General features: G+C 43.7%; 1 protein-coding gene across 5 annotated transcripts in view; it reads left to right on the forward strand.

Moving 5' to 3' along the window:
- Positions 1-737: 737 nt before the first annotated feature.
- Positions 738-27,097, forward strand: part of PALM2AKAP2 (PALM2 and AKAP2 fusion) — a 505,626-nt gene continuing 479,266 nt past the window's right edge. For 2 of the 5 annotated variants that reach the window (XM_042914178.1, XM_042914177.1), the window contains exons 1-2: positions 738-799; positions 24,433-24,596. In XM_042914178.1, the coding sequence (XP_042770112.1) occupies positions 24,557-24,596 (40 nt within the window). In that variant the 5' untranslated portion in view covers positions 738-799; positions 24,433-24,556. Of the gene's footprint in view, positions 800-24,432; positions 24,597-27,097 lie in introns of those variants that run through there. The other 3 variants (XM_042914169.1, XM_042914174.1, XM_042914173.1) reach the window with 3 other exon arrangements.

Here is a 27,097-nt window from a genome sequence, read left to right on the forward strand (position 1 = left end):
TTACCTCTTTATGCTAATAACATTGTGATGTGAAAAACCCCTAGAGATGAAGTAATCAGCAATAGTAATCTGTGGCTTATGAGCGCCACCTAGAGGAAAGAGGTGAATGGCATTTGAAGAGGTTGGAAGGGGCCAGTTAACTGAAGTTACACGAAGAGTGTGAGGTTCAGATAAAGAGGTGCCTTGGGCTGGAGTTTGAAAGCTCCTTGCAAGTGTATCTGCCTGTTATTTCTCTTCCAGGCACAGCCAAGACCTGTGAGAATAAACTTCATCCCCTCATCTGTCCTGCCTGCCCAGGCCATGGTGGGAGAACGCTCTGGACGGGGAGACAGCGGCAGTCGCGGCTCTAGTGACTTCTGTGCGTGGGCTTAGGTTGCCAGAGGCTGTGGCAATCTGTTGCATTCCCCGCCCTTTGCTACTTCTAAAGAGGGCGGAACCTGTCTGCGTAGGTGGGATTGGATGTCAACAATGTTACTACTGTGTCAGTTGGTGTTCTTGCCACCACCACCTTCGCCCTTAGTTATAAATAAAGCTGGTGAAGAGTATTGGTTGCACCAGAAAACTACCATTGAGCACTCAGTTTCTTCTACTTAGACGAAGAAGAACAGAAAAAAGGAGGAAGAAAAGATACTGAGCAATAAGTAACCAAAACGAACATTGCAGTTCATTTAATTCAGGAGCAGAGGCCAGAGAAGGCAATGAAATATGTCCGGGACAACGATCCGCCCCGCAAGATACAGCACACTCCCTCCTACCCCCAAGATGATTTCTGATGGTCTGCGATGTAGACAGCCTGCAGGTACAGTACACACACTGTCTTGTGTTATCCTTGGGACAATCCCATGATGCAGGGGTCGTTATACCCATTTTACAGTTAAGACGAAGGAGGCTCAAAGACCTTAAGGGTTTGTCGGGTTTGATCCAGCTAGTAAATGGGAGACTGGAATTTGAACTGAGATCTATTTGGATCTAAAGTTCTCTAATTCAAAATTTGGATGTCACCCCCCAAGTCACTACTTTCCTTCTCAGAATATGGGGGAGTGCCCTGATTCCTTTTTTTTTTTTTTTTTTTTTTTTACACATTTTTCGTCTCTGAACCCATTTTATTTCATTACTTTTTTAAAGTTTTATTTATTTATTTTTGAGAGAGAGATAGCAAGCAAGGGAAGGGCAGAGAAAGAAGGAGACAGAGAATTCCAGGCAGACTCCACGCTGGGCGCCTGATTGCTGGCCTTGAACTCACAAACTGAAATCAAGAGTTGGACGCTTAACTGACTGGGCCACCTAGGTGCCTCTCTCTCTCTCTCTCTCTCTCTCTCTCTCTCTCTCTGTCTCTCTCTGTCTCTCTGTCTCTCTCTCTGTCTAAGTAGGCTACACACCTAATGTGGAGCTTGAACTCACAACTCTAGGATCCAGAGTCACACGCTGTACAGACTGAGCCAGCCAGACACCCCCCCAAGTACGAAATTGTAAGTCAAACCCCCCATTTGAGACCTTCACATTTTCACTGAGCTGGCACATCAGCAGCACTGTCTGTATGCACTGTGCTGAGATGCCTGTTGGGATTTAAACTGTCACCAGAACCCCAGCAGACAGGCTTCTCTGACCTCACCAGTGATGCCAGAGATTCCGTGGTCCAGCTCAAACTCATCCCCACCATCTGCAAGACCAATGAAAACCCCCCCATGGATGTGCTTTTGTAAAAAAAAAAAAAAAAGATGAAATCAATTTTATTGAGGTATGCTTTATATATGAAGCTGTACCCATTTTAGGTGTATATTTGGTGACTTTTGACATATTTATACCCTTGTGTAATCAGTATCACAGTCAAGATTTACACATTTCCATCATCCTACACTGCCCTTCCTAGTCAATTTTCCATCCATCCCTGATCCTGGGCTTCCAGTGACTCCCTTTCTGCCATGAGAGATTTGCCTTTTTTATAGTTTCATACAAATGTACTCTTTTATGTTAGGCTCCTGTCACTCAGCATAAGAATGTGGAGATTCATCCATGCCTTTGCATGTATCATAAGTCATTTTTATTATTGCTGAGTAGTTTTCCACCGTATGGATACTTGTGCGTCCATTCTGCTGTGAATACGCATTTGGATTGTTGCCAGTTTTGGATCAGTACCACGAAAGCTGCTGTGAACATTTGCATGCTAGCGTTTGTGTAGACATATGTTTTAACTTCCCCTAGGGAACTTCCTTATGAGTAGAATTGCAGAATCTGTGGTATGTGTGTCCTTAACTTTATAAAACTGTTTCATCAAATGCTTTTCCTGCATCTACTGAGCAAATTGTATGGGCTTTCTCCTTTGATCTGCTAACACTTGGTTTTCCTTTTAATACGTTTCCTGTTTTTCTTTGCTAAAATTTTACTATGGATTTTTGTGTTTGTATTACGAAGGATATCGGTCTCAGTTTGTCGTTTCTTGCAAAGTGTTTGCCTGGTTTAGGGCACAAGGTAATGCTGGTCTCATAAAGTGAGTTGGGAAGTGCTCTGTTTTCCTTGATTCCCTGGAAGAGTTTTTGTAGAATTGATGTTATCTCTTCCTTAAATGCTTGATGGAATTTATCAGTGAAGATATCTGCGTCTGAAGGTTTCCTTGTCAGAAGTTTTTAATTATAAGTTTATTTTCTTTAACAGATATTGGGATACTCAGATTTCCTAATTTTTTCTCCAGTGAGTTTTGTTAATTTGTATCTTTCAAGATATTTGTCTACTTCATCTAAGTCATTGAATTTATGGGCAAAAGTCTTTTGTAGTATTTTCTTATTGCCGCTTTAATGACTATGAACAGTGTCCCTCTTTCTCTTCTTTTCTTAAAATTGAGATTTAACTGACATTATATTAGTTTCAGGTGTACAACATAATGATTTGATATTTGTGTATATTGTGAAATAATCACCACAGTGAGTCTGGTTACCATCTGTCATAATACATAGTTACAGTTTTTTTTCCTTGTGATGAGGACTTTTAAGATCTACTCAGCAACTCTCGAATGTGCAATATGGTATTAAGTATAGTCACCATGCTGTACATCATTACACCCCCCTCTTTCATTTATGATATTGGTAATTGTGTTTTCTCTCCTTTGAACTTGGCAGTTTGGCTAAGGATTTGTCAGTTTCATTGATTTTCTTCATGGAATTTGCTTTTAGTTTAATTGATTTTTTTTTCTTTCACCACATTCTATTTCATTGATTTCTGCTCTTATTTTTTAAAAATTTTTTTCTTAATGTTTATTTATTATTGAGAGATAGAGAGAGACAGAGCATGAGCATGGGAGGGGCAGAGAGAGGAGGAGACACAGAATCTAAAACAGTCTCCAGGCTCTGAGCTGTCAGCACGGAGCCCGACGCGGGGCTCGAACTCACAAACCGCGAGATCATGACCTGAGCCCAAAGTCGGAGGCTTAACTGACTGAGCCACCCAGGCGCCCCTGCTGTTATTTTTATTTCCTTACTTCTACCTACTTTTCTTTTCATTTGCTTTCCCATTTTTTTTGGAGAAAGACATTTTTAATATTTGAGTGGGGGAGGGGCAGAGAGAGAGGGAAACACAGAATCTCAAGTAGGCTCCAGGCTCAGAGCTGTCAGCAATGTGAGCCTGACATGGGGCTAGAACTCGTGAACGGAGAGATTGTGATCTGAGCTAAAGTCAGGTGCTTAACCATGCACCCTTTTTCTTTCCTTTTTCTATGTTAAGATGGAAGTTTAGATCGTTAATTTTAGACATTTATTGTTCTTATTTTGTTGTTAACTTTTCAAATTTACAGAAATGTATATTTTGGAAAAAGCAAGAATTTCCAATAATTCAATCCCCTTGAGGTAATTGCCTTTTAACCAACACTGTGCCCACCGAAGACTAACCAAAGGATTTGACATGTGACACTTCACACACCTTTGAATGTATGTCCTTTTCCTCATGGCATCCCTTCAGACTGGAATGCTCTGCCCAATGTTCTCCACCTAGTAAATTTCTGCTTACTAAGATCCATTCAGATGCAACCTCCTCCTTCAACCTTCCTTCTGTTCTTCCAGTCAGAGTTAGTTGTTCTCATCTTTGCATTTATACATGATTGCATTGCATTTTATACATGATTCTACTATAACGTTCATTGGATGGGAAGGGCAAAATTTAATATGATGCATCTTTTTTAGTGTGTGTTTATTTTTGAGAGAGAGAGAGAAACAGAGTGGGAGCAGGGGAGGGGCAGAGAGAGAGAGAGGGAGACAGAGAATCTGAAGCAGGCTCCAGGCTCTGAGCTGTCAGCACAGAACCCACCCCTCCGCCCCCCCCCCTCCCCCCCCCCCCCCCCAGCGCTTAACTGACTAAGCCATCCAGGTGCCCCTTAATATGATGTATCTGTTTCCAAAGTCCATACTCTTGTGTGCTGTGCTTCTTCCTTGGAACTTTTCTATTGGAATTTAGAGCAGTGATCTATGATTCTTGATTTGCCATACTTTTTTTTTTTTTTTTAATTTGAGATATAATTCGCAAACCATAAAATTTACTTTAAGGTACACAATTAATTCTAATTGTTACAAGTTTTTAATCACAAATTTCTTTATGGAAAAATATATTTATCTTGCTATTTCCAGTTCCTGTACAGTATTTAACATTTGACAGTAAGACACTCAATGAATGTTTCCTGAATAAAAAAATAATCGTTTACTATATGCTCTAAGCCAGTACTTCTCAAACTTAATGTGTATAAAAATCATCTGGGGAGAATGTTAATATGGAAATTCTAAAGGGGGGGTGGAATTTGGAATCCAATATCTACATTAACAGCAAACTCTCAATTGATACCCATGCTGCTGATCTGAGGACCCTTTGAATTGCCAGGCTCAAAGCTACCTGCTCTCTAGAATAAAGGTAGTTTCCCTAAACTCTCACAAGGGGGCGCAATGGGCAAATATTTCTACTGCTATTTATAACAATATATTAAACGAATTCATGCGACATGCTTTCAGCAGCTGTTTTGCTAATTATTATTTATTTCATGGAACAAGCACAGTGCATATGTGAGTATACTAAAAATAGATTTTTCCTTCAAGCCATATCGTTTAAAGAATTTGCCAAGATTGCGCTCATGGAACTTGGAACCATTCAATATGTCTGTTATTGGAAGTGTCCTATAAAATAGTACTAAAAAAATTATTAGATATGAAAGATCTGAAAGATGTGAAAATAATAATTGTAATAATACAAGTAATAATAATAGTAGCAGTCATTTATTACACGTTGTCGTATGGTACTATCTTATGTAGTTTCGTTTAATCCTTACAGCCAGCCCATGAAATAGGTAATAATGCCATCATTTTACAGGAAAGGAAACTGATGCTTAGAGAAATTAAATAAAATGCCCAAGTTCTGGTGGTCATATTGGAAGGGCAGAACTTGAATACACTTCCTCTTTTTCCAAAGTCCATGGTCTTGTGTGCTGTGCTGCTTCCAGGGAATTTTCTATTGGGATTTAGAGCAGTGATCCATGATCCCTGATTTGCCCTCCTCTTTTTAAAAATTGAGTTTTGATTCATATGCCATAAAACACGCCCTTCTAAAACGCACAGTTCACTGGGTTTTAGTATAAACACAAGGTGTACAACCATTGTCACTAATTCCAGATTTTTTTGTTACCCCAAAGAGAAATCCGTACTCATTAGCTGTCACTCCTCACTTCCCCCTGCCCTCCAGCCCCTGAAAGCCATGAATTTACTTTCCATCCCTATGGATTTGCCTATTCTAGGCATTTCATATAAATGCATAATATTACGTGGCCTTTGTGTCAGGCTTCTTTCACTGAGCATCATGTTTTCAAGATTCATCCATGTTGCAGCATATATCAGTCCTTCATTCCTTTTTATGTCTAAACAATATTCTGTTGTATGGATATGCCACATTTTGTCTATCCATTCATCAGTCAATGGACATTTGGGTTATTTCCAAATTTTAGCAGTTATGAATAATGCTGCTGTGAGCATTTATGTGTAAGTTTTTTGTGTGAACATATGTTTTCAGTTCTCTTGGGTATGCATATAGCTAGGAGTGGAATTGCTGGGTCATATGTGAACTCTCTATTGAGCTTTTTGACGAACTGCCAGACTGTTTTCCACAATAATGGCACCCTCTTACATTCCCACCTGCATTTTTCTCCATATACTTGCCATAGTTTGTTATTGATTTCCTGAATTCTTGCGATCCTAAATTAATTGAAGGGGAAATCACCAGATTCTCAAACATGATTTCAAATAAGATGCCCTTTAATTTTCTAAAGAAATGAGCGGGCTTCTGTATGCTGCTGTGAAAAGAACACCAGACTGGGCTTTTCTGTCATTACCTATCATTCTCTATTATTAACTGTGTGACCCTGTGGTATGATCCAGTCCTTCAGATTCTCAGCTGGAGATTTGAGATAATAAGTCCTGATGTGGACCCTCTCCTATCCTCCCCAGTCAGTCAATCAGTCAGTCAGTCCTGACTCACTTCCCTAGTGGTCCTGGCATGAAGCTAAAACCAAATAGCTATGTCATGAGGAAGAACTTTCACAGATGAAACAGTTGCCACTGAGTTAATGAAGCTGAAGGACGAGCACCCTCTCTTACATGGGCCCTGGGTTCTGTCCACTCTGTAACCCTTCTCCTGTAGTGGAGTGGCACTGGAGTGGCCAAGGGCATGTTGAGTCAGAGCTAAAGTTTAGTTGAGCTGCGTTCTAAATGGCTTGTTTCTAATGAGATGAGTTCCAGATATCAAGAAGGTCATGGCAGTATCTTCACTTATTCAACTACAAACTGTACTGTATCTAGTACCTGTACTAAATGCTGGGGTGCAAGCCACCAACTTCAACACGACCCTATTGGAAGACAATATTAAGTCGTGGAAGACAGTACATCTTTAATTATTTGTCTATTCTACAAACAAGTTTAATTGGATTCTAAAAACAGCAAGGGATGAAAGCCCGGTTCATTAGGGACCCACTAACTGTAAAGGGCAGATAAAAACCTTTTAATTTTGTATAAGGTCATTAGAAATTTTAAAACAGCTCTGACAGAGCTGACTTAAAATATGTAAAGACACAGAAGAACCAACATAACTAATAAGCCTGAAGAAATAGGTACATACCACATTTCGTCTCCAACACATAGAATATGTATATGTTGATCATACGTTGTATGTTTATTAAAATTGGCCATGTTCTAGGCCATAGAAAAAGGTCTAATTTATTCCAAAGAGTCAATATCATGCAAACTATGTTCTGTGATCATGTAACAAAATTAAAAATTGCTAATAATAAAAGTTAAACATTTTCCATTTCCTGGAAACCAACAAACAATAAACAACCAAAACCAAAGAGAGGCCCCCAAATCTTTGAGTTAAAGGAATCAATATATCAAAATTCATGAGGCACAGCTAAAGCAGCATTTAGAGGGAAACTTATAGTTTTAAATACACATATCAGGAAACGGGAACATTTGAAGGCAAATAAACAAAGCACTGGGTTACAATAGTTTGAAGAAGATAATAGAGCAAACTCTACGAGTGGGGGATATAGAAATTATAGTGTAATTCACACTGTGACTTATTCATACACAGGATGGCGAGGGAACCCACTGGAGAGGCAGCTGACCTGGAGAGATGACATGTAAGCTGAGTTTGATGGATTATGAGGAATTAGATAAGGAAATTGCGGGAAAACAGAGAGCACGTGCACTGAGGTGAGAAAGTGAGTTGGTTGTGCCCAGCTGCAGTGAGGGACTGCTGTGAAGAATTGGCCAGAGAGAAGTCGGGGTCATATCAGACCATGAAAACTTTGTTGTGAAATCAATAGGGAGGCCTAACACATTTTTTTTTGAATGAGAGGATGATGATGATCAGTATAGGGAAGAGGTTAAGGGTATGAGCGCCATAGTATATAGACTTACAGAATCACTATATTGTATGCCTGAAACTAATATAACAGTGTGTCAAGTAGGCTTCAATTAAAAAAATAAAAAATAAGGGTGTCTGGGTGGCTCAGTTGGTTATCCAACTCTTGATTTCCGCTCAGATCATGATCTCACAGTTCTTGGGTTCAAGCCCAGAATGGGGTTCCTCTGCACTGACAGTGTGGAGCCTGCTTGGGATTCTCTCTCTCTGCCTCTCCCCTGCTCATGCTCTCTGTTTCTCTCAAAATAAATAAATAAACAAAAAAAAAAAAAAAAAGAAAAAAAAAGGAGTATGAGCTCTAGAGTCAGGTGGTGCTGAGTTTGAATCTCACGCATTCAAACTGTGGTATTCAAGCTGTGTGTTCATGAACAAACCACTTACCCTCTGTAAGCCTTAATTTCCTCATCTTAAGTGGATAGGAATAATAGTTACCTGATAAGTGTTTTGGGTATATAGAACACTTAGTGCAGTACCTGGCAGAGAGTTAGGGTTTATTTGCTGTGTTAGTACAATTATTCATAGCATACCTATTACTATCCAAAGTGTCTGTTTGGCTGATAAATCATATGGTCACAAATAGTTGGCAATCGTGGGTCAACTCTATGTGTGTGTGACTGTTTTAGAAAGATCATCCAGGATACACATTGGTCACACGTCCTGGATACACGTAGTGGAAAGTCTACACATAGTCTACACATAGTCTAGAGACAGAGAGGTCAGCTAGAAGGGGCTTGAATGAAGCAGGTGAGAACTGACTGGAGAGTTCAGAACACAGGTATATTTTTTCTTTTTCTTTTTTTTTCTTTTTAAAAAAAATTTTTTTTAAATGTTTGTTTATTTTGGAGACAGAGAGAGACAGAGCATGAACGGGGGAGGGTCAGAGAGAGAGGGACACACAGAATCTGAAACAGGCTCCAGGCTCTGAGCCGTCAGCACAGAGCCCCACGCGGGGCTCGAACTCACGGACCGTGAGATCATGACCTGAGCCGAAGTCGGACGCTCAACCGACTGAGCCACCCAGGCGCCCCTATTTTTTCTTTTTAACATTTATTTATTTTTGAGACAGAGAGAGACAGAGCATGAACGGGGGAGGGTCAGAGAGAGAGGGAGACACAGAATCTGAAACAGGCTCCAGGCTCTGAGCCGTCAGCACAGAGCCCCACGCGGGGCTCGAACTCACGGACCGTGAGATCATGACCTGAGCCGAAGTCGGACGCTCAACCGACCAAGCCACCCAGGCGCCCCTATTTTTTCTTTTTAAAATTTTTTTTTTCAACACTTTTTATTTATTTTTGGGACAGAGAGAGACAGAGCATGAACGGGGGAGGGGCAGAGAGAGAGGGAGACACAGAATCGGAAACAGGCTCCAGGCTCCGAGCCATCAGCCCAGAGCCTGACGCGGGGCTCGAACTCACGGACCGCGAGATCGTGACCTGGCTGAAGTCGGACACTTAACCGACTGCGCCACCCAGGCGCCCCTATTTTTTCTTTTTAAAGGAAAGCAGGATTTATACAGCTGGTGACTCATGTGATGCTCGTAGGCTTGTACTAATGTTTCTGAGTTAGATAACTTAGCGGATGGTGGTAGGGAATTCACCAAGGCGGGTTCTGCAGAAGGAGCATAAATTCGGGATGAAGGCCCACGGGATGGTGAATTTTGGGTATGTTGACTTCGAGATGCCCGAGGACTGCAATGCGGAGGAATTCATTAGAGTCAGAAAACAGAATCAGAAGTTCAGAAAGAGGCCAGGTCTGGAGACGGAGATATGGGTCTTATCTGTATGTGAGAGCAAACGAGATCACTCAGGGAGAGAAATGAAAAGTGAGAAGAGATGAGGCCTGGAGGCCAAGCCCACGGCACACTGCCAGTTCCGAGGTGTCCACGAAGGATGTTGTTGCCTGGGAGCTGGGGAAAGCCAGGAGAAATGAGGGTCACAGGAGCCAAGGAGGACAGAGTCTCAAGAATCGGGAAGTCGCCAGTGATGTCAGTGCTGTGGAAAGGTCAGATACAATGAGGGCAGGGACATGCCACTCGGTTCAGCCATGTGAAGGCCATGGCGTCTATGGGAAGAAAGGTTCTGTGGGGTGGCTGGCTGGAAGCGAATTGTGGAAAGCGTGGTTTGAGTGGAAGTCCAAGGAGGCATGAAGTCAGGCTGTATTTATAAAATTTCTCAGAATCATAGATTCAAGTCAAATCCATATTTCTGGTAATTAAAATAACATGTCAGAAAGTTCTGAGAGAATTCTCATGCCTGACGAATGAGCATCAATGGCTGTTATTTATTGTGCACTCTATGCCCACACACTGCCCACATTGTCTTGTGTGACACAGTGAAGGTGTGAGGAAGGTGCCCCTTTGACAAATGCAGAAAGTCATGTGCAGAGGCCCCAAGTGACCTGCTCAACATCACACGACTGCTGCGTGATAGAATTGCAAGTTGCACTCATCTCTGAACCACCCCAGAGGCCATGTTCATCCCTCTGAACCTCAACTCCAACTCAGAAGTGGAGGAGGGGCAGAGAGAGAGGGAGGGAGAGAGAGGATACCAAGCAGCCCGCACTGGGAGCGCGGAGCCTGACGTGGGGCTGGATTCCACGAACCGCAAGATCATGACCTGAGCCCAAATCAAGAGTTGGACGCCCAACCGACTGAGCCACCAAGTCGCTCCCATCCCCACATTTTTAATTGTCTGAAAACAATTAATAACTACTTACATAGTAATCGCCTTTTCAAGTTAAAAATGCTGAAATTTCACATTATTGCCAAAAAAGGCAATCACTTGTTTTGTCACAGTATAACCTGAGGACGACAGTGACGTTAAAGGCATTAAAAAAATTCATTGTTCTGTCTTGTGCTGAGAGCAAACAGTGGACAACGACCAGTCTTTCCAACCTGAGTCCTGCTTTAGGGGAACAAGGAAACTTTGTGTATCTTTCAGTCCCGGAAAAGGGGGGTCTTTGTCCCCGAGTAAAATAGCAAGTTTCATCTTAGCCTTCAAGAATGATGTCTTTTCATGTCTTCATGGGGTACCTGAAGCCTTGCCAAAACTCTGGGGTGAGAAACCAAACCTGACTCACCCTGGCCAGTCTGCATGAGTCCCAGCCAAATAGGAGGCTCCTTCATCGGGATGAGAACACCCTTGTCCTTGGGCCTCCTTTCGTGTATTATTCTTTACATCACATGCATGTTATATACAGCTTTTCATGTGTGTGGAGCATCCCAAGATACAATTCAAAATGCACTGCTTAAAATGGAAACAAAATAATGGGGCGCCTGGGTGGCACAGTCGGTTGAGCGTCCGACTTCGGCCAGGTCATGATCTCACGGTTCGTGAGTTCGAGCCCCGCGTCAGGCTCTGGGCTGATGGCTTGGAGCCTGGAGCCTGTTTCCGATTCTGTGTCTCCCTCTCTCTCTGCCCCTCCCCCGTTCATGCTCTGTCTCTCTCTGTCCCAAAAATAAATAAAAAACGTTGAAAAAAAATTTTTTTGAAAAAAAAAATAAAAACAAAATGGAAACAAAATAAGACTAATCTTTCCAGAAGAAAAAGAAAAACTTTCAAATAGAGGGATGGATAAATAAAACAGAGGAATGGATAAAATAATACACTTTGTGGAATTCTGTACCATTAAGAGTTGACTAGATCTCTTTGAATCAATTTGGGCGAAGCTCAAAAACACACTATTGCCCGAAAACAGCACACCGCAAAATGACATGCGGAGCGTGATGTTTATCCAAATGTAAAAATAACAACAGCAGCAAAAAACCATATAGACTTTCCATGGTTATGGTCCATACAGTAAAAGTATGTATTAAGGATTCATACCAGTCCTATAACCGGCCATTTCAGTGTCTGGGAGGTGGTGGTTATGCTGGAGGAGTTGGGGTTGGTGGCCGATGAGGCAGAGACTCCTGCTCGATCCATAGCAGCTGTTCAAAAGTATGGTCCGGGGATCCCTAAAAGTCCCCATGATTCTTCCAGGGGGTCCTCAGAATCAAGACTATTTTCACAACAACATTACGATGTTCTTTGCCTTTTTCACGGTATCGACATTTGCGCTGATGGCGTTAACCAGTGGTGCGTAAAGCTGCTGGACTGTCAGCGTCATTGCGCCCTGCCCTGCCGGCTCGTTTGAAGTGGAAAAATAAATGCCAGTTTCACTTAGGAGTGACTTAAGGAAATGATAAAAGCGATTAATTTTATTAGATCTTGGCCCTTACGTACACATATTTAAAATATATCCTGAGTAGGGGGCGCCTGACTGGCTCAGTCGGTGGAACACGCGACTCTTGATCTCAGGGTTGTGCGTTTGAGCCCCACATGGGGTATCGAGGTTACTTAAAAATAAGAAACATCTTTGCAGCGCCTGGGTGGCTCAGCCAGTTGAGTGTCGGACTTGATCTCGGCTCAGGTCATGATCTCACAGTTTGTGAGATCCAGCCCACGTCTGGCTGTGTGCTGATAGTGTGGAGCCTGCTTGGGATTCTCTCTCCCTCTCTCTCTGCCCCTCCCCCACTCGTGCATGCTCTCTCTTTCCCTCGAAATAAAGAAATAAACCTAAAAAAATTTTAAAAACATCTTTAAAAATACATATCCTAAGGAATGAAGTGTGTATAAAGTACTTTGCTACATTCTGAGATACCATGGTTGTCTTTTTTAAAAGCACTTGTGTGTTAAGATCTCATTTAATCCCCCCCCACACCCCTTTTTATGGAAAAGAAAGACTAGTAGACAAGCCGGGGTTATTCAGACTAGGGTGTCTGGGGAATATTTTCCTGGAAATGAACGAAATGAGCCTGTCTCTTTACGGAGGACAACTGACAGTATTTGTTAGCAATGATAAAAATACACACTTTCAGCCAAAAATTTGAATTTTGGATGGAAAACTTGTTTCTGGCCACTGTGAGCTTGACAGCTTCTCAGTCCTTCAAGAATTTTCCAATGAGATTTGTGGTAATATTTAACAAATGAGATTTTTTGATATTGTATAATGAAAAGAGCCAACATTTGGAAAATCTGCATAAGCTAGTGAACCAATATTTTCCAAAAGACTGCTGTGTTTCATTACCAAATCATTTCATTCTCTGCTTTTCTGCAACTTCAACTTGAAAAAAATATTTATTTGCTGCAAGGCGTTTATCTTGTAAGAAAGCTAGATCATTAGAGATAAAGTTATTTCGGGTCAGGGCAACAATTCCCAGCATGTGCAGCTCCATAGAACTTTTACTTGCCTTTTTCTCCCAAATCTTATAGTGCATCTTCCTTTCCCCCCACTTCCCTTTTTTCCCCATTTCCTGCTTCCTGCCTGTGCCCCAAGCCAAAATGACAGGTGCATCTGAGGGTTGTTACTGTTGCTTGTGCGTGTGCACTCACACATGCACACGCCTGTGTGGGGGGGATGTAGCAGTTGGGAGGTAAAAAAATAATGGTGTTTTGTCTTTCCCCCATTTGTTGGCATTAATACAACTCCTCTCCTTTGTTCTATTAAGAGAGAAACTTGGAGGGGTGCCTGGGTGGCTCGGTTGGTTAAATGTCTGACTTCAGCTGAGGTCATGATCTCGCGGTCCGTGAGTTCGAGCCCCGCGTTGGGCTCTGTGCTGACTACTCAGAGCCTGGAGCCTGTTTCGGATTCTGTGTCTCCCTCTCTCTCTGACCCTCCCCCATTCATGCTCTGTCTCTCTCTGTCTCAAAAATAAATAAACGTTAAAAAAAAAAAAAGAGAGAGAACCTTGGAGGTCAGAGAAGAAATGTGATCATGGAGCCTTTCCCCAAATGTCTTAGGCAGAGGTATTTGGGATATCATAGAGACCTTTTAGAATAAGGAAGAAAAGAGGCAGCTATACCTCTAGAAATACAAAGCCAAGGTTATTATTTTTCAAGGAGTGGGCCGGTGTCAAAGTCGCAGGAGAACACACGTTCTTCCCATAGCTTGACTGGGAGACCTTGGAAGGGCAATAAATTCTTGTGGTTCCAAGTCATGTTCACCTTCTAGGAATTTAGGGAGAAAAACTGGTCACAGCATGGTAGGTGGGGGAGAATTTGAACTTCAGTTGAAGCACCCACTATTTCTTGCCTCCTCCTGAGTCAGAATTAACGTTCACCTCCCCTCCTTCCCACAAGGGGAGTCAGCAGAAGTGTGAGCTTGAGTTCATCACCGTGAGCCTGTCATGGGTGGTGTTTAGGCCCAGGCAAGACAAAAATCAACACCCCTGGTGCAGGACCCATGTCTGATGCAGCATCCTCAGCAACTTCTCAGAGACCTGTTGAGTTGCCCTTGTGGATGTTAATAACTGCAACACATAATAGCTATTGAACACTCACTGTGCACCTGGAATGCTTATTTTATTAATCTCACAATAATCCTGTAAGGTTGTCATCCTGTGGCAGGGACTGGCTGGCTTCTCCTTGTGGGCACACAGCTAACCTCTACTTCCCAGACTCATTTGCAGTTAAGGATGGTGATGTGACTGAGTTTTGAGTGTTGGTCAAAGGCTTGTTAGTGAAGGTGTTATTTGTTACTTCTAGGCCTGGCCTACACACTCCTCCCTCAACTCCGACCCTCCATGTTCTTTTCTCCTTCTCTGTCTTGTGAAGGCAAGCATGGAACTATACGCTAGAAGGAGTCTGACTTTTAAAAAATTTTTTTAAATGTTTATTTATTTTTGAGAGAGAGAGAGCATGAGCAGGGGAGGGGCCGAGAGAGAGGGAGACACAGAATCGGAAGCAGGCTCCAGGCTCTAGGCTGTCGGCACAGAGCCCGACGCGGCACTCGAACTCACGGACCGCGAGACCATGACCTGGGCCGAAGTCAGATGCTTAACCCACTGAGCCACCCAGGCGCCCCAGAGGAGTCTGACTTTTGAATCACATCCTGGAGGACAACTACCACTCCATGATACCCATTTTGAACTTCAAACAAATACATGTTTACTATGTGAAGCCAGTGAGAGTTTTGGAGTTTACTTATTATAGCAACTTTTGGTACTCACATTAATACTCACTCCCATTTTAGAGGTGAAAAAACTGAGCCTCAGCACATTTTATTTGTCCAAGGTCTTGCAAGCAATATGAAATCTACATAAGCTTGAATTGTGTGTGTTTTCTTGGGAATGAAGTGGCAAGAATGTCATTCAGGTAGTGGTGGGAAGTGTGTGTGTGTGTGTGTGTGTGTGTAGTACAGTTCTACCAGTGTGTGTGGGCTCTGGGGTCCCCAAAGTCCCTCTCAATCTCCAGCAGGAGTGAGAAACGTGAGTTTCAGAGACCACACTGTGCCCTAGGCAAGGGGTTCAGGCTGCACCAGGCACTTCTGCCTCTGGGCATGGCTGAGCGAGAAGCGGTGACCCCAAAAGCAACTGAAACTTCATCCCCCATGTGGCTGCTGCTGTGTGGCTGACTGACAGGATCCCAGCCCTTATCTGAGATGTAGGGGGCCTGGTCAAGGACCACGCCGACCTGCAGGAGAATGTAACACTGTTAAGATGTCTGCCTTTCCCAGGAGTATCACTTTCAGGAGGCTGGCAGGATGTGGAAGGAAACAATCTCGGCACTTACCTGGCCCTGCCCTCACCCTGCTGTGTGGAATTTCCACCGGAGCAGGCAGAAAACCAGCACCCACCGCCTTCCCGCCCCACCGTCCACTTACCAAGTTACCAAGGCTGCCCTGCCTTTTTTCTCATAACTGTGTCAGCATGCAACCGTGAGTTTGTGAGGAGAGAAGTAACTTGAGGGGGTCACATAGCTTGCTAGTGGCATATTTGAGCTGCTCCCGTATGCTCAGCATTGTCTCATTGTTGCAGGATCGTGTTCCCAAGGAGACAACTGAGACTCTGAGGCCTTCCTGAGAAAAATTTATTGGATAGTCCCTTGGGAACATACCCGTAAGGGAGCGAAAGAGGCATGGCTGGGCAGAAGGAGAAGTTGAACGGTGATTTAGTTGCAATGGAGACCCCAGCTGATCCCACAGGGAGCACTGAAACTGAGGGGGCCCTCCAGAGATGTTCCACATTGAGGCAAGAGGGCTGAGGCTTTGTATCCCCACGTGGCCTGGGAGTTGTAAGCCGGCTGCTCCTGGTGGGGGTGTGGGTAGGGGTAGGTCATATCCTGGGGGTGAGGCAGCTCCCTTTGGCATGAGGCTGGTTCTAGGGAGGGGCTGTACTGTGAACTGGGGGAACAGGTGCCCCATTCCTAGATCATGGAGGGGATCTGGATGGAAGACTGCAGCATTTGCTACACTCATTTATACACACAGAAATTCTGAGATTGTGGATGGTGGAAATTAAAGCTTAGGGAAATTATGTCACTTGGGGTCACATAGCCACTAAGTGAACTAGAGAAATGTACGTCTCTAGTCTCAGACTTTTATCTCCAAGTCTCAAAGTGGTTGGGAACCACAACAGAGAGGGCAGACAAGATCTTGAGACTGATGGTCTTCCCAGTTTAGGGAAGTGGCCCGAGTGAATGCCTGGCCAGGGCTGAGTTGACCCCTGGAGTGTATGCTGGAAAAGGAGAGAAAAATTAGTGGGGCCAAGGGTAGGCAATGAAGGACTTGGTAGTGAGGGCAAAGGATGGGACAGGAAAGCTTGGTGCTGATTTCGAGAGAGCCTGGTCTCCCAGGAGGAGCTGAGGAAGCCCTGTGACCACTGAGAAATTCAGTTCTCTGTGGTCAGGGTCTTGGGAGCAACTGTGGGTGAGGTGGAGAGGAGGGGCCATCCTAAAAGTTCCCGAAGAACACTTCCTTCCCGCCAGTAGACCCTCCCTCCACTGCCCTCATGGATATAAATGCCTTAAATGATGGATGACATATAAGCAGGTGGCCCTAGCACCTAGGAGGCATATATCCTGCCAGGAAAAAAAATGTGAAAGAATTAGAAATGGGCAAAAAAGATGACTGGGTGTCTTGTCTGGTACCCTTTCTGGTTATCTGCATCTTTCATTGCTTTGAAGCTTTTTTGTCCCTTTGTAGAAAAGTGATAGTAATGCAAATGATCCTTGCCCATAGAGATGCAAATGAAGTTTGTCCAGTGGAGATGCAGTTGGTTATTGCACTGTGGATGTTGGCTAGGCTTGCATTTATTTATAAATTCATCTCAGCATTCCAACTGCCTTGCTGTGTGTGCTCTTTGAATGCTCTTGATCTGGTTGTTAACACCTTACGGTTCTCGCTCGTATTAATGATGAAATAAATTTTTGACACGTGCTCATTAAAACAACAAAACAAAAAAGGGAAAACCCTTCCAGCTCCCCTTCCTCTGAGTTGCCCTAAAACTGGGGAAAGTTAAGCTACACCCTACAGAGACCTCTGGAGACTACTGGATGGGGTTGGTGCTGAGGGGGTGGTGGGAACTCAGCACCCTCATGTCAATTAGAGAAGGTGTGTGTGTGTCTCCGTTTGTCTTGTTTCCCACAGAGGGCATCCTCATGAGATTTTATTGGAACCAAAGTGGCATGGGTTGAATGGTGTCCGTCTAAAAGATGTTGAAGTCCTACTGCCCAGTACCTATTGAATGTGCCTTTGTTGGAAATAGGGTCTTTGAAGATGTTCAAGTTAGGATGAGTCATTAGGGTGGGCTTTAATCCAATGTGACTGTACCCTTGTAAAAGGGACATTTGAACACAGAGATAGACACACATATAGGGAGAATGCCATATGAAACAGGCAGAGATTGGGCTGATGGCATCTACGAGCTGAGGAATGTCAGAGGTTGCCTGCAAACTACCATGAGCTAGATGAGAGGCATGGAGAAGATTCTCCCTCACAGCCCTTAGAAAGAACCAAGTGCCAACACCTTGACCTTGGACTTCCAAGCCTTCGGAACAGTGAGGCAATACATTTCTGTTTTTTAAGCCACCCAATTGTTGTACTTTGTTATGGCAACTCTGGGAAACTAACACACAAGTCTTCTTTCGCTACATGCGGTGTGAACCACCAGATTTTGGCTTGCTACCCCCTCTTCGCTGTGAGAAGTGGAATTAGGACTGTAGAGTGTTATAGGATCTCAAGTACCTTAAATACAGCCACCGTTCAAGTGGGGAGGCACTTCATCTTTTTGGTTGTAAAATTCTTCAGGAAAATATGAAATCTAAAATAGCACGCTCAGCTGCAGTTTGACATTGTGTAATTACAGCCCTCCTGTTTGTTGTAGGCAAAAGAAGAGACCCTCCCTGTGTCTTAACAAAAGGAACAGATTGTTGCCTGAATGGCACCCTCTTACTGTGTCCTCAATTTCCCAATCAGAACTGTCAGATGTTGCACTTAATTAAGCCGTCTTCCCAGCCTCCTGGCATCCGACAGGTTCCCATAGTAATTACTGAGGTTTCCAAGTAGGGCTGGCTTTCCTGTGTTTCTGCACACTCTCATGGCAGGCAGGGGTGGCTTGGGCTTGAAGTGGGAACGTCCCATGCGGCTTGCAAGGGGTGTCTGGCTGTTCTCTAGGAGCTGGGGGCTGTGGGAGGAGGGTAAGTGGGTAGTGAACCTGGGGAGTCAGTCTCGTGGTTTTCTTAGGCTGAAGAGTTGCCAGCTGGTCAGTTCTCCTCTCTGCTTAATAATCCATGTGATGCCTATCAGAAGCCCATGCGTTGCCCGCATTCCCTAGATTGATTAAACATTTCACTCTGATGGAGATCTGATCACTTGTTTTCCTTCAAGAGCTCAAGTCAGTGCCCAAAGCTGGATGATGGGGAGGACAGAGGTAAGGCAGGAAAAGGGAATTATGATTCTGTTTTGCATCTTCCTTGCTTGCTGCAGAAACCTTGGCTGAAGGGGCTTCAGCTTCCCTATGATGATATACCTCATTCCCTAGACCCCTCTCTTTTTTCCTCCCATAGTCTTCTCCTGAGGCTTAGAGTTCCCATTTCATTTTGAGGACCTAGCACACCCTGCCCATAGGGCAAAAACCACCCAGACCCCGCTTGTGTCCTATAAGTCCTGACACTCTGGCCTTCCACTGGAGCTTGATGGGGCCTCCTCTGGGTGTCCCAGGGTATGTCTCCTGTGATTTCTTTGAACTGTCAGTTCTTTTGCCACTTCCAGTCTTCTGTCCATGCACTTCTCTCTTGCCTACAGAGGACTCTTCTGATGCCTTTGCCCTTGAGACTTCATAAAGTGGCTCTTCACCCCTGCTGTGGCTGTGAGCGCCCACAGAGTGATGCTGGTGTCCATGGCGAGGCCCCAGGGGTGCGTCTGGTGCCATCACTGCACCGCCTGATGTTGTCACTTCTGGCAAAGATTAGCGAGGAGGATTTCTCCCCACTGTGTACCGTACTTTGTCTTTTGTCTAAGTTTTAGCTCATGTTAACACTACAAAGAAAATATGTGCCGGGCTTGCTCAGCCCCGAGCTCACCCCGAAGCCAGTGCCAGTGCCAGCACACTGGGGACAGGCCGGGGACACATTCATGTTGGGGCCTGGAGCCTTGGCTGTGGAGTCCTGTGACCACAGGGATAAATGGGCTGAGAGGACAGAGAGTGATGGTTTCATTGTAGACCTATCTCCATCAGGTGTCTGCACTTCTCATCACAAAAGAGATGATATAGGAGGTTTTTGCTTTTCCTGGCACAAAGTGCAAAGTATTCCCCAAGTCCTTCTGACATGCAGACTTGGTAGCTACTTAGTAAATGTGTATCCAAACACCTGCAGGGCCAAATATATCCAGTCACTTGTGTTCTCTGAGCCAAACCTTTCACTGTCTTTCTCCTGCTGAGAAGATGCTTCCAGAACAGACAAGCCTATCTATCTCTAAGCGAATGTAGCAGAAGCAGTAGGTTAAGATTGGCAAAGCCAAAATCGCAGTTAAAAAATCCGCCCAACAGGAACTCATGCGTTGTTTTGGGAGCTAGAGTGCTACTCTGAATGATATTTTCTCCTGTGTTAAAAGCCATTTTTGACCCTCGACTTAGCCAATCCTTATGTTTCGGTTGTAAGTAAAGGTTATCTAAGAATGTGGAAGTTGCCCAGATCTGAAGATTTCTCAGTCTCTGAGGAAATCCAGCCTGCATGAAATATGGGACTTGGTGTTCATTCACTTGGCCTTGCCCTTGGAACTGTCAATGAGACCTCCCTCAAAGGGGATACTCAGAGTTTCTTATAATGGCATTGATAATGCATAGCAGTCAAGGTCCTATCAGGAGACAGAAACCACATCTCATTTTTATCTTTATCTTTATCTTTATCTTTATTTTATTTTACTTTTATTCTATTCTATTCTATTCTATTCTATTCTATTCTATTCTATTCTTTCTTTTAAATACCATGGGTGATGCTCATGGTCCAGGGCCTAGTCCTGGTGGGTGGAGTGTGGAGCTTTCCGGGAAGGGAAGCTGGACATGGCTGGAGGCCTCAGGGCGTGCTTGTGGTGTTGGGTGTGTGTGGGAGTAAGTCTGAGTCTAGATAGAGGGGCAAGATGAGAGTGCCCTGGGATGTGGAACAGACAGGCATCATGGTGCTGATGTCTCCTTCCCTTTCTCCAGGTTAGTGTGTGGCATTTTCTGGCCTCCATCTGATGCCCCAGGTAACCCTTTACAACTCAGGGCATGGTGTATGGGGTCCATTCTGTCTTCTCTTTTTGCAAGAAGGTGAGGCTTTGCCCCTTGTCCCCGAGCCTCCCGACCACTAGAGGCCAGGTCAGGTTACCTTTCTGTGAACCACTTGGCTTTAGGGTTGGCCCCTGGGTCAAGCCGAGTGCTGGATATCTCTCCTTCATTCCATCAGTGAATTTTCTTTCTTGCTTTCTAATTCATATATGTTTTGAAAAAAGTTCTCATTTTGAGAGACTTGTGCATTTTATCTTGGATATCTACATGCTTGTAGCTGAGGTGAGAGATGCTTCTACAACAGGTCAGTGTTTTATGGTGACCCAGAGTGTCCAGAAGAGTTCTGCCAGCAGCTGGAAAGACGGAGAATGGGAGACGTATGCAAAGGGAATGTTAGGATATTTAGATGGGGACTAAGAGTGTGGTCTTCGGCCTGCTACTGATAATGATTTGAATTGTTTTTAATTACCTTTGTTTATCAAACTATAGTTTATTTGATTACAACTTCATGCACCGAACGGAGTCTCACTGAGCTCTAGTTATATTTGAGATAGGACTTTAGGTCTCTGATGATGGCGATTGTGAGTTCATTTATCTCAATATTGCCACATGGTAGATCCTCAATACGTATTTGCGGAAGAAACGCATGCATGCGTGAATGAAAGAGTGTCAGTTTGCTAGGACAAAAATCTTACAATTGGGGTCTCCCATCCTTTTTTTTTTTTTTGTAATGTTTTATTTATTTTTGAGACAGAGAGAGACAGAGCATGAACGGGGGAGGGTCAGAGAGAGAGGGAGAGACAGAATCTGAAACAGGCTCCAGGCTCTGAGCTGTCAGCACAGAGCTCAAACCCACGGACCGCGAGATCGTGACCTGAGCCGAAGTCGGACGCTCAACCGACTGAGCCACCCAGGCGTCCCTGGGGTCTCCCATCCTTAGAAATTTGACAACTCTGATGACTTGAGGAGGTGCTGTGACATGGACCAGCAGCCCCAAATTAAGTTAATAATAAACAAAGGCAATTCTTGACAGAGGGGGATACCTGCAAACTGAGAACAGTAAAACTAGAAAGCAGGAGATTGAAAAAGCATTTCTCCAAGAAAGTGACACATTGAAGGCAACTTTAAAAAAAGAAAGGCATTGATGACCTTATGGTAGAAATTGCTTTATTGTCCCTCTGAAGAAAAATCAATGAGAATTTTAGAGTGAAAAGAAAGGAATCATGAGTTTCTCAGCCTACATTGTCTGCCAGGTGTAATGACAGCTTTGCCTCAGGGGAGGCTTTCACAGCGACAGGAAAAAGGTGGCTTCACTGGGCAAGTGGCAGGCCAGCTGGGGACCAGTCCTGATGGACTGAATGGCAGGTTTCAGAACAGGAAGCTGACTCAGAAAAAATGTATGCTCAGATGTTGTGGGGAAAGGAAAGTGAACCCAGTAAAAGAGATCTTTGATTCAAGAAAGGAGGAAGAACCTGATAATCACATTAAGTTGATGAGAACAAGTAGCAGGGAGACAGGTGTGAGAACAGAAACTAAATCAAGGGCAGTTATCAGTGAAATGGGATCAGAGAGGAAACCCTGGACAATGGACCACACTTGGGAAGAGTGTGGGGACAGGAAGCTTGGGAGGAAGGGATCCCATTAGGGAAAAAAGGAGAAAGTGACATGGTCATAGGTTAGCCCCAGGCTGCTGACAAAGAAGGGAGAATGATTCCAATCTGTTGTTCCATTCTCTCCCTCAAGGATATGGTCTTCAAACTGGAAAGGGTAGAACAAAGTGTGTGAAAAGGGAACTGCAACCAAATATGGTTTAGGAAATAGAGCTAGGCCCAGATAAGCATATTCTGGAGATTAAAGGAGTAGAACCGTATGAAGTTGTTGTCAACAGTCTGTGAGAGATTATACTGAAAATTGGTGCTGTCCAGTAGATTGGAGGGGAGCTGTCTTAGTCCGTATAGACTGCTGTAACAAAATACCATAGGCTAGGTGATTTATAAACAGAAAACATGGAGGCTGGGAATCCAAGATTAAGGTGCAGGCAGAATTTGCTGTCTGGTGAGGAACTGCTTCCTACTTCATATGTGGCTGTCTTCTCCCTATGTCCTCACGGAGCAGAAGGGGCAAGGGAACTCTCTGGGGTCTCCTCTATAAGGGCACTATTCCCATTTATGAGGACCCCACCCTCGTGACACAGTCACCTCCTGAAGACCCCCCCCCCCAAATACCCTCACACTGGGGACTAGGTTTTAACATAGAATTTTGGGGGACCCAAACATTCAGTTATAGTGTGAGTTAATGTAATTTTCAGCAAAGCCACCACTGGCTCATATGAAGCCTTTGTGTGACATAGCAAAAGTAACCTCTTTCTTTCTTTTAAAAAAAAATGTGTATTTATTTATTTGAGAGAGAGAGAGAGAGAGAGAGAGGAAGATAGCGCTCAGCGTGGAACCTGACACGGGAGCTTGATCTCACGACTGTGAGGTCATGACCTGAGCCAGAATCAAGAGTTAGATGCTTAACCAACTGAGCCATCCAGATGCCCCCAAAAGGCACCTCTTTCTCAACATACTTGCTTCCATCTTTTGAAAAATTATCATAATGTGATTTTTAGAGAATAGGACACTTCATCGCCTTCTACCATGTGAGAAATAATCCCACTGACCCAATCAAAGGAGGGACATAGAGACTCAGCACAGTGAAGCAAGGCTTTAATTAACATTCTTGCAAGAGTGGGTGTTTGAGAGACAGGCACAATTGGGGCACTTACAGCAGGCAATTTATCTGCTAGTGTGAAGTCCCTCCCCTGACTCCTCATTGGCTGAGCACTACAGAGGTTACAGCCTTACCCAGAAGTCACTTATGCCCATATAGGGCAAAGAGTAGTCTGATTTGAACAAATGTACATTCCCTGAGGTGATACAGAGACTTCAGTTCTTTGGTGCATGCTCATTGCAAAGCCCATGAAAAATAAGCCCCTGAAATGGAGAGGAGAAAAAGAACCAGGAAGTGAAGTGTCTAAGGGTTTGGGACTCCATTGTTGGAGGGGGTTTTTACATATCCCCAACAGGCTGTAAACCTATTCAAATCTACAATATCTACAGGGATGTGGTCTTTCTATATATATGTCACTCTTAAGTAATATATTGCCTGCACACTTTGCATATAATCTCTGATTTTCAGGACAGGAAAAGGGTGGATTACAGAATTATAGAACAGGAATATGATGTGATCCTTGGAAAAACTGAAGAACATTCAACTATCCTACTTGGGAACAGTTAGAAAATAATGTGGTGGTCAATAGAACTCATCAGGAATTTGGATTAATGGAGAAAAGTTAACTTGGAGAGAGGTGTCTAGGGCAGGTGACAGTGCTGTGCCCTCAGTTCTGCCTTATTTAGCAATTTCTAGATGGCACATGCCTCAAATTTTCAGATGTGATGTTAAAAGGAGTTAGAAATATAGAAATGTGCTGGGTAGTAGAATTGGGGTGTACAAAATGTTGACAGAGCAATATGATAGACTAATCTGTTAAAATTATATTTAATTGGGAGAACTTGTAGATGTCAACCCTTCAGTGTGAAAACAATGTCACAAGTATAGGATGGAGGAAAGATGTGGTTTAAGAGAAGCATGTGTGAAAGAGAATTTCTGTTGCCAGGAATCTCAACATAAATAACTGGTGAAGAGTGATCCCTCTAAGAGTTTTAGGGGTATGAAGCCACATTAGGGGAAGTAGAATTATTAGAATGGCAGAGATTAGGGTCCTTTCCTGCTCTTTAAAATCTCAGACCATGACTTTACACGTCGTTCTGTGTTCTACGCATGAAGATAGATATAACTAAACTGGAATGAATTCAAGTGTTTGTCTAGGAAAGGGAGAAAATTTGAAATTTTCAGTTTCAAAACCCTGACTGGGTTTGACTACGTAGTATCCCCCTTACCTAGGGTTTTGCTTTCCATTGTTTCAGTTACCGTGTCAACCGCCTTGGGGAAGTGGATGCTCCTCCTTCTGTTGAATCTTCAGAGCGTCAATAGCAACGTTGTGTCACGTGACGTCACAATGCTTGCGTCATCCACCTCGTTTGTCTCATCATGGGGGCATCTTGTCATTTCATATCATCTAAGAAGAAGGGTGAGTACAGCACAATATATCTTGAGAGAGACATATTCACATAACTTTTATTACAGTGTATTGTTACACTTGTTCTATTTTATTATTATTGTTGTGCCTAATTTATGCACTCAGCTTCATCACAGATACGGAGCTATAGGAAGAAACATTAGTGTGTGTAGGGTGGAGTACCATCTGTGGTTTTAGGCCTCCACTGGGGGTCTTGGAACATATCCTCCTCAGGTAAAAGGGGATGACTGTATGTTGTTTGCGTAGTAGTCTAAGGAATTGGACACATTAGCTTGTGTGACAGGAAAAATTATAAAAGAAAAAAATTACTTGTAATTCATAGTTTTCCCATTGAATGGTTTTGGTTGAACACTGCTTTGTTTGCTGAAATCAAAGCCATCCTGGGATATTAACCTTCGGCATTCTGGGATTCTAGGAGAAACTGATTACAGGGCAGCCAGGAGGAAGGTTGGGAGAAGGCGTGTGTTGCATGGGGATTAGTGGGGTGGGAGATCCTCCCTCCACCATATCGACAAAATCTGGGAGAGTTTATATTGCTTATTCTGGATTCTGAAGAATATTTGGTGCTGCAGGCTGAGAAGAAATATTGAGTTGAGTCCTGCTTCAAGGTGGGCTAGGTCACCTTGGAAAAGAATTCTTTGTAGGGAAAGTAATGGTTACAAAAGGCCGTACATTGGAAAAATTAGTAGCAGTTGCTCCCTGAAATCTTTTTTGATCTGTAACAATCCCCCTCCCCCTCTCAGCACCTCTGCCATGCTATTCATCTGTGGAAGAAATATGGTCATTTCTCCTGCAGAAATTCCTACATTTCAGATTTGATTAGTTGCTTCTTGTGTGTTGGTATCCTAATGAGTTGATATCCTAGCAACCTCCAAAAGTGATCAATGTGTATTTTATTACCATTATTTTAATGACCATGTAACCTGGGCAGCACCCTCAGATGTTTTTCTTGTTTCCTTAATGCTTGGCACATTCCCTGGAGAGACTCAATCTTTACTCACCAGGTTTCCACTGTTTATTCCGCCATAAAGCAGTTACAGGTGGGACCGCTAATGGTGGTAGCTATCTATCCGAGTCGCTAAGTGGACTGGCCTTGGGCTCTTGTAGATCTAGGTCCAACTCCTGACTCCATCACTTAGTGGGAGTGTGACTGTGTGACCTTAGTCACATCACCAGACTTCTCTGAGCCTCAGTTTCTCTTCCGTAAAAACATGAGAAAATAATATTCACTTCAAGTCTTGTGTTAAATGAGATAATGTGTGTGAGGCACTTATCACAGGGCCTGGCAAGTAGTTTGGGTTGGAAAAATGGGAACCGTTATTATGAGAAGCCTCTTAAAACAGACTTTCACCTCATCGATCCATCCAGACACACAGGAGTCCCTGCCAAATGTCAGTCCTTCCACCCTGCCTGTCCCACGGTGGTTTGGCTTGCTCAGTCCTGCATCAGAATTCACTTGTAGCTTTATTCATCAGCAGATCAGGCAGCTGGGTCCTTTACACCTGTCCTGAAGAGAACCCCCCCACCCCTTACTGTGCTCATCAATAGTATTTCTTCATATTGAAGTTATTTGTTATACACTTACCTTTCTTTAAATGTGTACGTTGTGGTGGACTTTATGCATGAAAATAAAAAATTATTTCTCGCAGTCGTGGAACATTTGCCTTTCCTGACTCCCTCTCCATCCTTTATACTGCTCCTTGTTGGGAGGCTGACCCTACATCCGCCTCCTCTGTGACTACATCGGAGGGCTTTCTTGCCCTCTGGCTTCTGGCTGGGTTTGACTAATGAGAGGCACAGGCTGGGGACCTGATTTTATTCCTGTCACTCCCTCCCTGCTGGGTCACTGTGGCTTGGCTGTGTCTCCCTAATGCAGGCTACAGCTCCTGTCTAGTGGCTCTCTCCATACGCTCTCTCTAGTTTCTGGTGTGTATTCACTCTCCATCAGGCCTGGGGAGGGTTAAAGTGGGTCTAAGTGTGTGAGCAGATAGAAGACTAGAAGTTCCTGTAAGTTCTTTATAGGATTGTAGTTGATTTTGACTTAATTTATGATTTTATGTTCCCAAATTAAAAACATGAAAAAAGGTGGAGTTTGCAAGAATAAAAGGAACACATTTCATTATTTTTGTGTCATTTAAATGCGTTTTCTACTGGATATCATGAATGTCAATTACAACAATACCAAAAGAGTTACTTTGGGCAGGTGATCTTTTCTATTTGTACATTGATATGATGTCTGTAATTTGCTTTAAATGACTTCAGCATGGATGTGTGTGTGTGTGTGTGTGTGTGTTTATGTGTGTGTGTATGTGTGTGTGTATGTGTGAGAGAGACAGAGACAGAGAGAGAGGGAGAAAATCTGAACTACTTTCTAAGGTCCTCATCAATGACCCATTCTCCAGGGGTGATCAACTGCATTTCATTTTCAAGTCCATACCCCACAGGCACCTGCTATGCCATTTAAGTTGTCTATATCTCAATCACCACCAGAG

This window comes from Panthera leo, chromosome D4, assembly GCF_018350215.1.
Source record: "Panthera leo isolate Ple1 chromosome D4, P.leo_Ple1_pat1.1, whole genome shotgun sequence".
NCBI classification, from domain to species: domain Eukaryota; kingdom Metazoa; phylum Chordata; class Mammalia; order Carnivora; family Felidae; genus Panthera; species Panthera leo.